The sequence below is a fragment of the Xyrauchen texanus genome, chromosome 38, assembly GCF_025860055.1.
Source record: "Xyrauchen texanus isolate HMW12.3.18 chromosome 38, RBS_HiC_50CHRs, whole genome shotgun sequence".
Taxonomy (NCBI): Eukaryota; Metazoa; Chordata; class Actinopteri; order Cypriniformes; family Catostomidae; genus Xyrauchen; species Xyrauchen texanus.
In genome coordinates, this window is record NC_068313.1 from 10,943,843 (window position 1) to 10,958,497 (window position 14,655).

Consider the following 14,655-nt stretch of genomic DNA (forward strand, 5'->3'; position numbering starts at 1 on the left):
AATCATGTCAGAACTTTTTCCACTTTTAACGTGACCTATAATGTGAACAATTCAATTGAAAAACTGTGGCAGGGCAGAGGGCGGGGCCGGGTCATGATCCTACACACCCGGTCCCGTATTAGGCTGATCAAGCCTCCCGAGAGGGATAAAGGTCGACTGCAGAGGATCGTGCGTGAGAGAGAGATTGTTTACGGACATGTCCGTCATGTGTGTGTTTATGTTGTCTTAAGGTTATCATTAAACTATTATTTATATTGAAAAGCCGGTGCTCACCTCCTCCTTTCCATTGATCCCTTTAAAAAAACAAACTGAAATCTTTGTGGGGGAAAAGTTAAAATGAAAAACCTTACAATAACCTAGTTGCATAAGTGTGCACACCCTCTTATATCTGGGGATGTGGCTGTGTTCAGAATTAACCAATCACATTCAAACTCATGTTAAATAGAAGTCATTACACACCTGCCATCATTTAAAGAGAAATAAAGTTCAGCTGTTCTAGTAGGATTTTCCTGACATTTTCTTATAGTTGCATCTCAGAGCAAAAGCCATGGTCTGCAGAGAGCTTCCAAAGCATCTCATTGTTGAAAGATATCAGTCAGGAGAAGGGTACACAAGAATTTCCAAAGCATTAGATATATCATGGAACACAGTGAAGACAGTCATCATCAAGTGGAGAAAATATGGCACAACAAAGACATTACCAAGAACTGGACGTCCCTCCAAAATTGATGAAAAGACGAGAAGAAAACTGGTCAGGGAGGCTTCCAAGAGGCCTTCAGCAACATTAAAGGAACTACAGGAATTTCTGGCAAGTACTGGCTGTGTGCTACATGTGACAACAATCTCTCGTATTCTTCATATTATTGGGCTATGGGGTAGGGTGGCAAGACGGAAGCCTTTTCTTACAAAGAAAAACATCCAAGCCCGGCTAAAGTTTGCAAAAACAAACATCAAGTCTCCCAAAAGCACGTGGGAAAATGTGTTATGGTCTGATGAAACCAAGGTTGAAATTTTTGGCCATAATTCCAAAAGGAATGTTTGGTGCAAAAACAACTTTGCACATCACCCAAAGAACACCATACCCACAGTGAAGCATGGTGGTGGCAGCATCATGCTTTGGGGCTGTTTTTCTTCAGCTGGAACCGGGGCCTTAGTCAGGGTGGAGGGAATTATGAACAGTTCCAAATACCAGGCAAATTTGGCACAAAACCTTCAGGCATCCGTTATAAAGCTGAAGATGAAGGGAAGTTCACCTTTCAGCACGACAACGACCCAAAGCACACATCCAAATCCACAAAAGCATGGCTTCACCAGAAGAAGATTAACGTTTTGGAATGGCCCAGCCAGAGCCAAGACCTGAATCCAATTGAACATCTGTGGGGTGATCTGAAGAGGGCTGTGCACAGGAGATGTCCTCGTAATCTGACAGATTTGGAGCGCTTTTGCAAAGAAGAGTGGGCAAATATTGCCACGTCAAGATGTGCCATGCTAATAGACTCCTACCCAAAAAGACTAAGTGCTGTAATAAAATCAAAAGGTGCTTCAACAAAGTATTTGTTTAAGGGTGTGCACACTTATGCAACCAGGTTATTGTGAGTTTATTTTTATTTTTTTTTCCTCAAAGATTTCAGTTTTTTTTTTTCAATTGAATTGAATTGTTCATGTTATAGGTCACATTAAAGGTGGAAAAAGTTCTGACATGATTTATCTGTCTCATTCTTTTACATCACAAGAACCTGGCATTTTAACAGGGGTGTGTAGACTTTTTATATCCACTGTATATGACACAATGTTTATGCCATATGAAGACATTCAGAGAATTATCATAATCAAATTATTCAAATAGATATGATTTTCAGGGCATTTTAATCCTAGGACATATTCTTCTAAAATGTATGTCAAATACTTCAGTTGAATAAATTCATTTAATTACTATAGTCACTATAGTCTCTAAACCCATTACTAGATAGACCCTGAATAGAATAATATAAAATGTTATGTTAAAAAATAAAGAGGATTTTTTTATGAGGGCATTTTTTTGCATGCACACTTTAAATATATATGGCATTTTTGCCCCAAGTCCTGTTTAATGTTTGACCCCTTACATGAGTTATGAAAGGCCCATCACTTTTTCGCTAATGTCTAATGAGGAGCCAAAACATAAGTCTGCCTGCTTTTCCAAGCCTTTCAGAAACTGGTAATGTTATTACTGATGCCAACATTTGATGTTGCAGCACAAGTAGAAGAGCACCAAAAACAGAGATGTACACTATGAAAGGAGTGCTGCGTTGCAGAATATCAGTTTCACCCCCTGTGGATTCATGCAGACGCCATGTCTGAGATAAAAAGACCACTACAGGGAGTGAAGAGGAGGGCGAGGGAGGGAGAGAGAGAGAGATAGAGAGAGATAGAGAGAATGCATACAGAAGGCAAAAAGTCTACCTTAAGCATTCATGCATTGATCAATACCACCCATTCCCATTATATGAGAATGAATGTCACCCAGCACCAAAGTATATGTGACAGGCAGAACAGAACACAGAGTGTAAGAGGGTGTGCGAAGAACACAAGGCAAGAATTCATTAAGAATGAATTGTGGCCACTGAAAGCATTGTTTATTTGTGTGAGCTGTCAGCACAGTTTTAGCACCTGATTCGCTAAAGAATTATACAAATCAAGCATCAGTGCAAATGTGGCGACAAAAACAGCGCAATTCCTAAAACTTGTGCGTCTCTTCTGAATTGCATCTTCTGGAAGCAATTTCAGCGACACTTTCAGCGGACGCAATTCAGAAGCGATGCACGAGTTGCGTCTGCTGAATATACCGCTTATCGGCAAGTGCTGTTTTTGCTGCCAATTCACTAAAACAATTATGCAAATCAGCAACAATGCAAACGCGGCAACAAAAATAGTACTGAATTTTTAAAACCAGGCAAACAGCGCAAAAACAATAAAAGTCGGCGCAATTCCCAAATGAGTGCTTTGCTTTTGAGTGCAAGGTTGCAAAAGATGCAGCGGACTAATGCAATCTGGCATACTTTACTGAGATTGTAGAGCATCGCTCCACCACTGTGATCCAGACACCTTAATCTCTCGACTGCACTACACATCTGCTCAGCTATACCGCTCTTTATCTTTATATTGTCATTTGATAAATTAACACCGCCATGTTAAATAGAAAATGTGCAGAATTATCCTGTTTTCTGTTCACAGTAATAGCACAATGTTAATAGCAGTGGGCAAAAAATAAATACAAAAATTTTATTTATAGTGGGACATAATAGTGTGAAGGTAATTGTGCTAAGCAAATAGCAAAACACTTTGTCAATAAAACTATCTATAATGAGCCAAATTAATATAGAAATTATTGACAATGACCTGCAGTTGAAGTCAGAAGTTTTCATACACCTTAGCCAAATACATATAAACTCAGTTTTTCACAATTCCTGAAATTTAGTCATAGAAAACATTTCCTGTTTTAGGTCAGTAAGATTCCAGAGATATATTTATTTCAGATTTTATTTCTTTCATCACATTCCCAGTGGGTCAGAGGTTACATACACTTTGTTAGTATTTGGTAGTATTGCCTTTAAATCGTTTAACTTGGGTCAAACACTGTGGGTAGTCTTCCACAAGCTTCTCACAATAAGTTGCTGGAATTTTGGCCCATTCCTCCAGACAGAACTGTTGTAACGGAGTCAGGTTTGTAGGCCTCCTTGTATGCACATGCTTTTTCAGTTTTGTCCACAAATTTCTATGGGTTTGAGGTCAGGGCTTTGTGATGGCCACTCCAATACCTTCACTTTGTTGTCCTGAAGCCATTTTACCACAACTTTAAAGTTATGCTTGGGTTCACTGTCCATTTGGAAGACCCATTTGCGACCAAGCTTTAACTTCCTGGCTGATGTCTTGAAATGTTGCTTCATTATATCCACATAATATTTCCATCTATTTTGTGAAGTGCACCAGTCCCTCCTGCAGCAAAGCATCCCCACAACATGATGCTGCCACCCCCATGCTTCACGGTTGGGATGGTGTTATTTGGCTTACAAGCCACACCCTTTTCCTCCATGTACAACAATGGTCATTATGGCCAAACAGTAAATTTTTTTGTAACTTTCATCAGACCAGAGGAAATTTCTCCAAAAAGTAAGATCTTTGTTCCCATCTGCACTTGCAAACTGTAATCTGGCTATTTATGGTGGTTTTACTGTGGATATAGATATTTCTACCCGTTTCCTCCAGCACCATCTTCACAAGGTCCTTTGCTGTTTTTCTAAGATTGATTTGCACTTTTCGCACCAAACTACGTTCATCTCTTGGAGACAGAATGTGTCTCCTTCCGGAGCGGTATGATGGCTACGTGGTCCCATGGTGTTTATACTTGCGTACTATTGTTTGTATAGATGAATGTGGGAACTTCAGGCATTTGGAAATTGCTCCCAAGGATGAACCAGACTTGTGGAGGTCAATTTTCTTTTCTGAGGTCTTGGCTGATTTCTTTTTATTTTCCCATTATGTCAAGCAAAGAGGCATTGAGTTTGAAAGTAGGCCTTAAAATACATACACTGGTACACCTCCAATTCAGTACATCCCCTATCAGAAGCTAATCTCTTCTGAAATTTTTCAAGCTGCATAATAACACAGTTAACTTACTGTAACGTATACTTCTGACCCATTCGAATTGTGATATAGTGTAGTCAATCAAAAGTAAAACAATCTGTCTGTAAACAATTGTTGTAATTGTCCTAAACGATTTGCAAAAACTATGGTTTGCTAATGTGAAATCAGTGGACTGGTTAAAATTAGTTTTAATGACTGCAATCTAAGTGTATGTAAACCAAATCATCACAAACGGAACTGCGGTTGTTCAGTGAATAAGACGCAGGTTTTGCATGGAAATATTGTGTGAATTTGCTCCAAAAAGCATTATTGTAAGTGTAGTGCAGAAGCAAGCACACAAGACCCAGAATGGTTAATTAAATGTTCCCTGGCAAGCATGCCCATGTAACAGCAGTGGTTCTCCTGCTCAAATTGGCAGTTCTTGGCTTTTAGCAATTATGTTTTTATTAACGCTTACAGATGATTGTCTCGCAGGCCAGACAGCGATGGCGGCACAGCACTGTAATCAGCGAAGACTTGCTGAACAAAGGGGAGTTTCTGAGATCAAAGTCAATTTGCTCACAGGAGGAAAAGTAGAGGACGAGAGGGTGGCAAGTCTAAGGACAGTCGAGCATTGATGACCTGAAGAAAATGTGTACATGATCATGATTGTGAAGAGGGTCGTGATATTGTGCCTCTCTCGTGTTAGCAATAGCAGTAATGGTAGCCTGTCTTTGAAGGGGCACACAGGTCTTGTGGGTGAATGAGGGTGGTATGGAAGGGTTCAAAACCAGACATCGGTTTAAAAATGATGCCTCTTGCACAGTGCATCAACTCGACAGCATCTTAAATCCTTGTTTGTACCAAACTCAGAGAAAATGTTAACGATTTCCTTGTTTCCTGGTTTCACTAAAGGGCACTATAGGCATTAAAGGGCTAATTGTTTATCCTTAAAATGAGCGTTCATTTTCTGTTTTGTTTAAAACAATACAGTATTTACTGTTTTGTTATATAGTAGCCTTAAATAGAGAGTTAATATAAAAGTATTTGGGTCTTTATATCATTCTTAAAAATATTTTTATGCCATTGAATTAAAGGGATAGTTCACCCAAAAATCTAAATTCTCTCATTATTTACTCACCCTCATGCCATCCCGGATGTGTATGAATTTCTTTCATCTGCAGAACACAAAGATTTTTAGAAGATTATCTCAGCTCTGTAGGTCCATATAATGTAAGTAAATGATGACCAGAATTTTGAATCTTCAAAACTCACAAATAATAATAAAAGTAATCCATACGATTCCATATGACGGTAAAACAATGTCTTCTGAAGAAAAAAGGTGTGGGTGAGAAACAGATTAATATTTAAGTTAATTTTTCCTATAAATCTCCACATTTGACCAGCACCGACCATTAGTTTGCGATATGCAGGAAGAATGCGAATTGTCAAAAAAAGAAGTCAAGTCAACTTTTATTTAAAGAGCACATTTAAAAACAACAGAAGTTGACCCAAAGTGCTTTACAGATCAAACAAAATATATAAATATATGAAAACGGATTTAAAATGAAATATAAAACATAATAAAAATAAGTAAAATCATGTATTAATCCACTTCAACCTATTCAAAAGCCACAGAATAAAAATACGTTTTTAAAGAAGATTTAAAAATGGCTAGTGATGAAGCTGACCTCACATGGAAAGGGAGACTATTCCAGAGATTAGGACCGATCACAGAAAAGGCACAGTCACCCTTAGATCTATAGCCGCAACGAGGAACCTTCAATAGAAGTTGATCAGAAGACCTGAGCGCTCTGGTGGGGGAGTAAGGGTATAGAAGGTCACTGATATATTGGGGCGCAAGACCATACAATGCCTTTTAGACAAAAATCGAGAGATGCTAAAACCGGAGAAATGTGATCCCTCTTTCTTGACCCTGTTAAAAGCCTAGCTGCTGCATTTTGAACAAGCTGAAGGCGGGATAACGCAGTTTGGGGCAGACAAATGTACAATGAGTTACAATAGTCTAACGTTGATGTGATAAGTGAGTGGATCACAATTTCCTAGTCTTTATAGGAAAGAAATTGTTTTATTTTAGCGATTGATCTCAGGTGGAAAAAGCTACCCATGACAACAGCAATGATCTGCTTGTTGAGAAGTAACAATGAGTCTAAAATCACTAAGACTCCTCACATGATCTTGTACATGAATGTAAGAATGTAAAATTGAAAGTTAAATTGGAGATGTATGATAAAAAAGACTTAACTATTGATCAGTTTCTCACCCACATGCATAGGCGGAAATTGCGGCCTAAAATCATATTTTAATGATTTAATATCATTAAAATATGTGTATTGTAATATAATGATATATTCTTAAAATAATTGTTTAAGAAATAAAATAATACAAATGCAAACGGGGCAACAACAAAAAACCCCTTGGTGTACCCTTCAAAAATTGCTCTTGAGAATTATGTTTATTGTCCCCCCCAACATTGATGAAATTTTTGCCCCTGCCCACATGTGTCATATTTCTTCATAAGACACGGACTGAACCACTGGAGTCGTTTGGATTACTTTTATGCTATCTTTATGTGATTTTTGGAGCCTCTAAGTTTTGGTCACCATTCACTTCAATTGTAAGGACCTACAGAGCTGAAATATACTTTTAACAATCTTTGTTTGTGTTCTGCTGAAGTAAGACAGTCATACACACCTGGGATGGTGGGATGATGAGTAAATGAAGAGAGGATTATCATTTTTGGGTGAACTATCCCTTTAAAATGAAAATGTCAATCAAAGAGGCATCTGCGAATAAATTATTCTAGAGTCTTAGAACTAATTTCACATTTATTAGCCTCTTTGTTCCAGTTGTTTTTAACTGGTTTCAATGGGATTTTAGTGGATGTTTAAGGTTGTTCCACAAAGTTTGACAACTAGAAAGTATATCTGTTTTATATTTAAAAATAATACAAATACAATACTTGTTAAATGTTTTGCTTGAATAGTGTACTTGTGTTAAGATAAATGCCTCTTGCTTTATCTAATTCAATGACATTCATATATTTTAAGTGTGGCTTAAGTGTCCAAATACATTTTGGGGGCACTGTATACAGTGTATGTATAACTCACGAGTCACGACCATGCATCATACCCTCCTGATACTTATATATGTGCATTTTTTCTTTCCATAATTTATCAAATTCATTAAGCTTTTTTTCTATGAAGTCATCAAGTGTGTCTTTCTGTGAAACATGCAGCACTTATGCCCAAGGACAAGCCTGTAATACATTCAAGGAGGAATGCTGATATGGTTGAATTATTTAGAAATGGCATTCAGGTAAATGCCCCTGACAGATATAGGAGAATGATGATCTGACACAATTGCAGATGCCAGCTGGCACGCGGCGTATCAAAGACACATCAGGCCTGACAGGAAGAGCTTTTATGATGATACCCAACTGGGATTCACAATACTCCAATCATCTGAATGGAGAAAGGCACCTGAAGAATGCACCCATTGAGAGACAAACTGAATGAAAGATTGGAGGAAAAAAATGCATGTAAGGTTTGAGCTCCTGTCAAAAACTGATGTCGACAGAATTTTAATGGCTCATGTTTGTGGCTGAGGGCTTAACTCAGAAGGAAACTTTGTCTTCGTTTTTTTAAAGGAGAGGAAATGTCTAAAAAACAAATCCACTGTTCGTCCCACCAAAAGGTCATAGGAGAGACTTATTAAGGCCTTGAAGTGTCAGATATCCAAAATTATGAACACTTTCTCCTCCGGGAAGCTTTTTGTTTGACTTAAACATTTAGAAATGTTTCAGTGTGCACTTGTTTACAAAAATGTGAGGATTGCGACTGCCAACTGATGTGGCCATTAATCTATGCAAAAGCGTTTACTATTGTTAACGGTGTAAACAGAGGGAAACCCTTAAACCCTGTTCATGCTGCCAGCAATTTTACCGCTTGAGGTCGCTGTACTCAGCGGCTAAAAATGAAATGTTTTATATTTTGGCTCGTTCTGAGCAGAATCTATTTTTTTTCACTGCCTCCTTCCCAAATGGTATACGGTTACAATGAAATTAAATAATGGTTCATAACTTATCATTTTAAAATGTGTGAGTGAGAGTCCCCCAGCCACTGGGGGTTGCGTCAGGAAGGGCATCCGGCATAAAACTGTGCCAAATCAAATATATATGTGAAGCGTACCCTGCACCCACACGGGACAAAACGCTAAGAGAGAAGTGTTGCCAGATCTCAACAGAGAAACAAGCCCAAAATAAGCAACTTACCACACCAAAATAAATGCTTGTATTTCTAATTCGACATATTGACCTTTAATTGTTTTTAATACACAAAAATATACAAACTTGGCAGCTCTTAATGGAAACGAATGGCAGAAATGACTTCAGAAGCAAATTCACTAAACAGTTGTATACATTTTGCGACTATCGACTGCCAAAGCAAAAACTTTTCCTATTTTCTTACCATCTAAAAAGACAGAGACCCTTAGGGAAGAAGTCACTAAACAGTTGTGCCACATTTTCAGTGCAAAAACCTATATCTTAATCCAGTTTAACCATTTGTAAATGCACTAAAATAGCACTGCGCTGTGTTAAATTAAGTAATACTCATTCTTATTTGTGCAAACATGCAAGATTGTGCTTTTCCACAAAATGATGTGCTTCTTATACACCCACCCCATTTAACAGCAACCTACTGCTGCCCTCAGAAAGCAGAATTTAATTTCATGTAAAAGAGATGATTCCCTTTAGTGAATCAGGTGCTAAAGCAGAATAAATAAAAAGCAAAAAACATAAAAAAATTTCAGAGGGCACATTTTATTCATAGTTCATTCCCTCCCACCTTAGAGTTACATCTTTCCCGTTTACACCTGGTATTAACATCTGTCTTGGGTAAATCAAGATTGAAAATATATAAATACATATACCAGGAGTGGTGGTGGCACAGTGGGCTGAAGCACTTAACTGGTAATCAGAAGGTTGTCGGTTCGATCCCCACAGCCACCACCAATGTGTCGTTGAGCAAGGCACTTAACTCCAGGTTGCTCCGGGAGAATTGTCCCTGTAATAAGTGCACTGCATATCGCTTTGGATAAAAGTGTCTGCCTAATGCATAAATGTAAATGTAAATATACATGCATAAAACTTAACAGAACATCTTCAAAATGCCTGTCATCATAGACTGATATCATGAGAATTATGTCACTGTGGTGACATTTTTGCCAAATTATATTACATGGCTCATGAATGGTTTTGCGGCAGTTTCTAGGAGAAATTTCCACTGTGTGGTGCAAAAAGCAAGTTAAATGTTCTCCAAAATACCAAAATAGGCTTAGAAGGTTAATTCTCTATCAAGTTTTATTTATACAAAACCTTCCTACCCTCAACCTTAAACTTAAAACTAACCGATAGTGTCTGTTAGGAATATATTAGATATAGTCACGATCTCCAATTCCCCGGTCCCGTCTTTCTATGTTCGTGCCCAGTGAGGTGCAGTCGTGAGTCTGTGTCTCTGAAGATTTCGCGAAGGAAGTAGAAGGAACCACAACACAGACATTGTCTATATTCAATCTACTCAACGTTTATTACAGCAAGCATGTTATTTATATTCTTCATGAGACAAAGAACAGCCAACAGTAAAGTGACGACAAGGCTCTTATGACAGAGGAGGTGAAACTGGGTACACCGGAGTGATAAAGGAACATGACCATATACAGATGTCCCAGAGAGTTTACTACTTATAGAGCTGACCCATTCAACTCACGAAAATAAGCATGCTCCTCGAAACACGGAACATCAAAAAGAGGAACAGACAGCAATAATTAACGGCCATGCACACCCTGAGACGTGAGGCAAGCGTCTGGGGTCAACTGAACACACATACATACAAAGCAAAAAACACAAAGCAGAACATCATGTATCATTTCATATTTCTCATTTCTCACAGTGTCAGAAAAAGCAAACGTTTGCTGAAGCAACAATGTAATTTTGAGGTGCTTCTATGATACTTTCAGCTCATGTACTGGCTTGTATGCTTAGTACTAGTACCCCTTTCCCTTTGCAAAGCACGTGTAACACTTTATCAGTTGCACAATTAGATAGCATTTGAACAAACTGAGTTTTTATATGTGTAACACTGTTAAGGATGGGCAAGGAGGAGGCGAGAACCGGCTTGTCAACATAAATTATATTTAATTAAACTCAAAACCAAAACACACAAACAAACACACACATGACGGACATGCCTGTAATTCTCTGTCTCTCGAACCATCTTCACCTGCTGCCTTTATCCCGGCGTGCGATATTCCGCCCCGGCCCCGCCCCCCTCCGCTCCACACTCCTCCCGGCATTATCTCAGGCCGGGGTGCCTTCCTGGGAGGAGACAGGAGGGGAAGACAACAACAACAAAAATAGGCGAGGGAAAAGGCCAACGTGGTGCGAAAGAGAGAGAGAGGAGAGAGAGAAAAAGCTCACTCACCGGTTCTCTGATGTACCGTTGCGTGGTCCTCGAACACTCCTCCACACTCAGGCAGACGACAGCCGCTCCAACCCCGGGCGAACCGGAGTCAAACCTTCTACCCCCGTTCCGGGCGGTTGGAGAGTTTCTTCCCTCCTCCCCTCGCGGACGGCGGTCTCCCTCGACCCCTCCGCATCTCTGGGGACGGCAGGGAACTCCTCCGCCCCCGGCAGCGGCACCCTCGCTCCAGGCGGTCGGGGTATCCAGTCCCCACTTGCCCCGCGGACGGCGGCCGTTCCCCGTACCCGGGCGGTCGGGCTACTCCGTCACCCGGCAGATGGCAGCGGCGCTCCCCTGGGTGGACGGCAGTGTCGAGGACTCTACAACAGGCATCCCTCCTCCTTCCCGGGCTTTCGGCACCAATGTAACACAGTTAAGGATGGGCAAGGAGGAGGCGAGAACCGGCTTGTCAACATAAATGATATTTAATTAAACTCAAAACCAAAACACACAAACATAAACACACACATGACGGACATGCCCGTAATGCTCTCTCTCTCGAACCATCGTCACCTTTATCCCTCGCGCGCCTCATCAGGCCGATTGGGGACCGGGCGCGCGATATTCCGACCCGGCCCCGCCCCCCTCCGCTCCACAATATGCAATGCAAACGTATAAATTTATCACCTTACAATTCATGCACATTAGAAGAAGCGTTAATATGTCATAAAATAGCATTATGTCAGGAACAGGGTAAAAACAAGTGTTTATTAACTGATAATATGTCATATAACTTATTATTTACAAGTAATGCAAGGAATTCACCATGAAATTGACAAGATATGTACAATGAGCCATGTAAAAATTATTTAGCAAAAATGTAGGTATAGTAAGTTAACGTTATTCTATGAGACCAGACCAAGTTGTGATATAAATATGATATGACACATATTATTTGAATACAACAAATGAGCATTCCAATCAAAACTTAACATTTGCGGTAAAATAACAATTTGGAAGTTATTCAGCAGCAACAGCGTTGGGCATTTAGTGCCCTTTTTTACTTTTATTTTGTGCTTTATCAACATACAGCGACACACTAATATATCTGGTGATTTATGCAGACAGGAAATCAAAGACTCTTTGATTTGTACCAGGTGTAAACAGCTGCTCTTTCCATATAATCAAAGTGAATGGGGATTTTTTTTTATAGATATTAATACAGTATATGCACAGTACATATATATATATCGTATATGCGTCTGAGCTGGCACTTATGTGCAATGGCTGGGGAGTATTGGAAAACAACTCTGGACTTGTTGGGTCAGACTTGTTTGCCTCTTCTGACACAGGATGGCATTTTCATCTGTCTTCTGCTCTAATTGGATGCTCTGCTTCAAGTCACATCAGCCAAGCACGCTTGACTTACTGACACAAACACACTGCAATTCTAGGCAAATTCACCTACGTGTTTACCTCTAACGCTTATAATGACAGCTATTTTGCCACTTCTCACCCGTTTACCTCTGAAGGCTGGTTTCTCCATCCTGAAAAACATTTCTTGTAGCATTAAACCAGCACAGATAGTGAATGAGGCAAAATAAAAATCTTCTGTACACAACTGAACAGAAAATATGAGTCTAAATCCAATGTCCAGCCTTTTAACTGAATTCGGTGAACAACTGACACATGTGTTTTTTGACCTACTGTATGATGTACTAACAATGACCACAAAAAAACGTAAAGAGCTCGAGTCCAGAAATGTGTATGGCAACACAGCCTCAAAATGATGCTGGCAGTCAGACATTTGCAGCATAAAATTAAAGGGGATTATTGAGAAAGGGAGTAATATTTGGCCACAGACTTGTACTTTTAGGTAAAATCAACCTACAAATGGCTTACTTATATGGTAGTTGACTCTACATATAAAGGTGGGATACAAGAATAAATACATTTACCATTGAAAACAATTACACCAGCTCTAAAGCACTTATCCTGTTGTAATGCATGAATGTGCATTATTATAACGTGAACAATGCTAGAGAGGTGAAGGATACTTCCCTGCTGTCCCCACTGCCACTCTATAGCTGCTGAAGCTGTTTGTGGGGTTGAAGTTGAAGATGAAGATGACATTAGCCCTCTCGAAGACGATCACCTTGTCTCCCTCGTGCTTGGCGCTGACGTAAGCCTAATTGCATAAAAATAAGGAGAAATTCAAGGTTAAACCCACCAATGGGACTGCTTGAGATTTGAACTCTTTTTAATAATCACACATAATCTGGATTTCAGATTATGCTTTCCTGATCTTTAGCACACATTTACAGTGCTTAAAATACTGGTGGTTCCCATCTATGACAACGGTTACACTTGGTATTAAGATGTGCTTTTGGTGGTCCGATCACATGTGGTCACCGCTAATTACAGGTCTAAACGGGGTCTAAAACGAATGTGGTCAAAAACGCAAGTGGTCACATCGCATTTGAGGTGTAGGTGCTAATCCGTCCTGTATGCATCCCGGATACCTGTCAATCAACCACTGCGCCAGTTACAAGCGGCTTTTAAAGGAAATAACCGTTCGATCGAGAAAAAAACAAAAAACTGATACACACACAAACAGGAGAACTTCACGGATCTTCCTCAGTGTGTTTGATATCAAAACAGATGAGAAGCATGGACATCTGAAGCTCCTTTAAAACAGGTATTCCAATAAAATTATGGCCATTTCTGCTCGAAATGTTGCGTTTGTGCCGTTTAAATTCCAGAAGCATCTGGAAACAGCGTTGCATTTTTTCACGCTTTCTTTGTCTTTAATGACTTTGTTGCACTTTATTGTCATGCAGTAACACACTGACATAGTGATTGATGTCTGTAGTCATAAAACAGAGATCCTCTCCCCTTGAAAACCGAACACAAGTGCTCACAGAAAATGCATTTAAGTGACCAGGTGTACACAGCGATGTGTCTCGTCTGACCAAATTTTTTCGGATCACCAGAGATGCATCTTAATACCATGCGAAAGCAGGGTTTATACTGTTGAAAAAGCAGCTTCAGCATTTTTGCTAAATGAAATTAAGTGCTTCATTACAAGCTTTTCTACAGTTTCCCAGTAAAATGTACAGCAGGGGGCTCCAAACGCGAGTGAAATTGTCATAATCAGACAAGGTTTTTAAGGTGAATATTAGATGGTGGTTTTAATGAGTAAAATGTACCTCCCTAACTTCAAAATTTTACCTAAACCTAACTGATAGTGATCTGAAAGCAAATGAGAGGTAAACAAAACAGACATAATAACATTAAAAACCAACACCTAAAACTAACCAATAGTGTCCTAAAAGCAAATACGAAATTAAAAGCACATTTTCTGAAGCACCAATGTCATTCCATTTTGTTTGCTTGGCTGGGCTAGAACCACGGTCTTCTGAGTCCAAAGCACAACACTATTTTCAGGCAAGCAATCGCAGAAGCTGATCATGTCAGAATAAGTGTGTGAATGTCGGTGGGGCTGTAATACAAGCATTCAAATGTGTTGTTTTTCAAATGAGGCATTATAGTAAAAGAGTTTTGACATCAT

At 39.4% G+C, this 14,655-nt stretch overlaps 1 protein-coding gene across 1 annotated transcript in view; it reads right to left on the bottom strand.

Moving 5' to 3' along the window:
* LOC127631478 (1,4-alpha-glucan-branching enzyme-like) overlaps positions 1-14,655 on the bottom strand; it is a 190,143-nt gene that overhangs the window by 24,699 nt on the left and 150,789 nt on the right. The window contains exon 14 of the mRNA XM_052109608.1: positions 13,142-13,272. Coding sequence (XP_051965568.1) covers positions 13,142-13,272 — 131 coding nt within the window. The remainder of the gene's footprint in view (positions 1-13,141; positions 13,273-14,655) is intronic.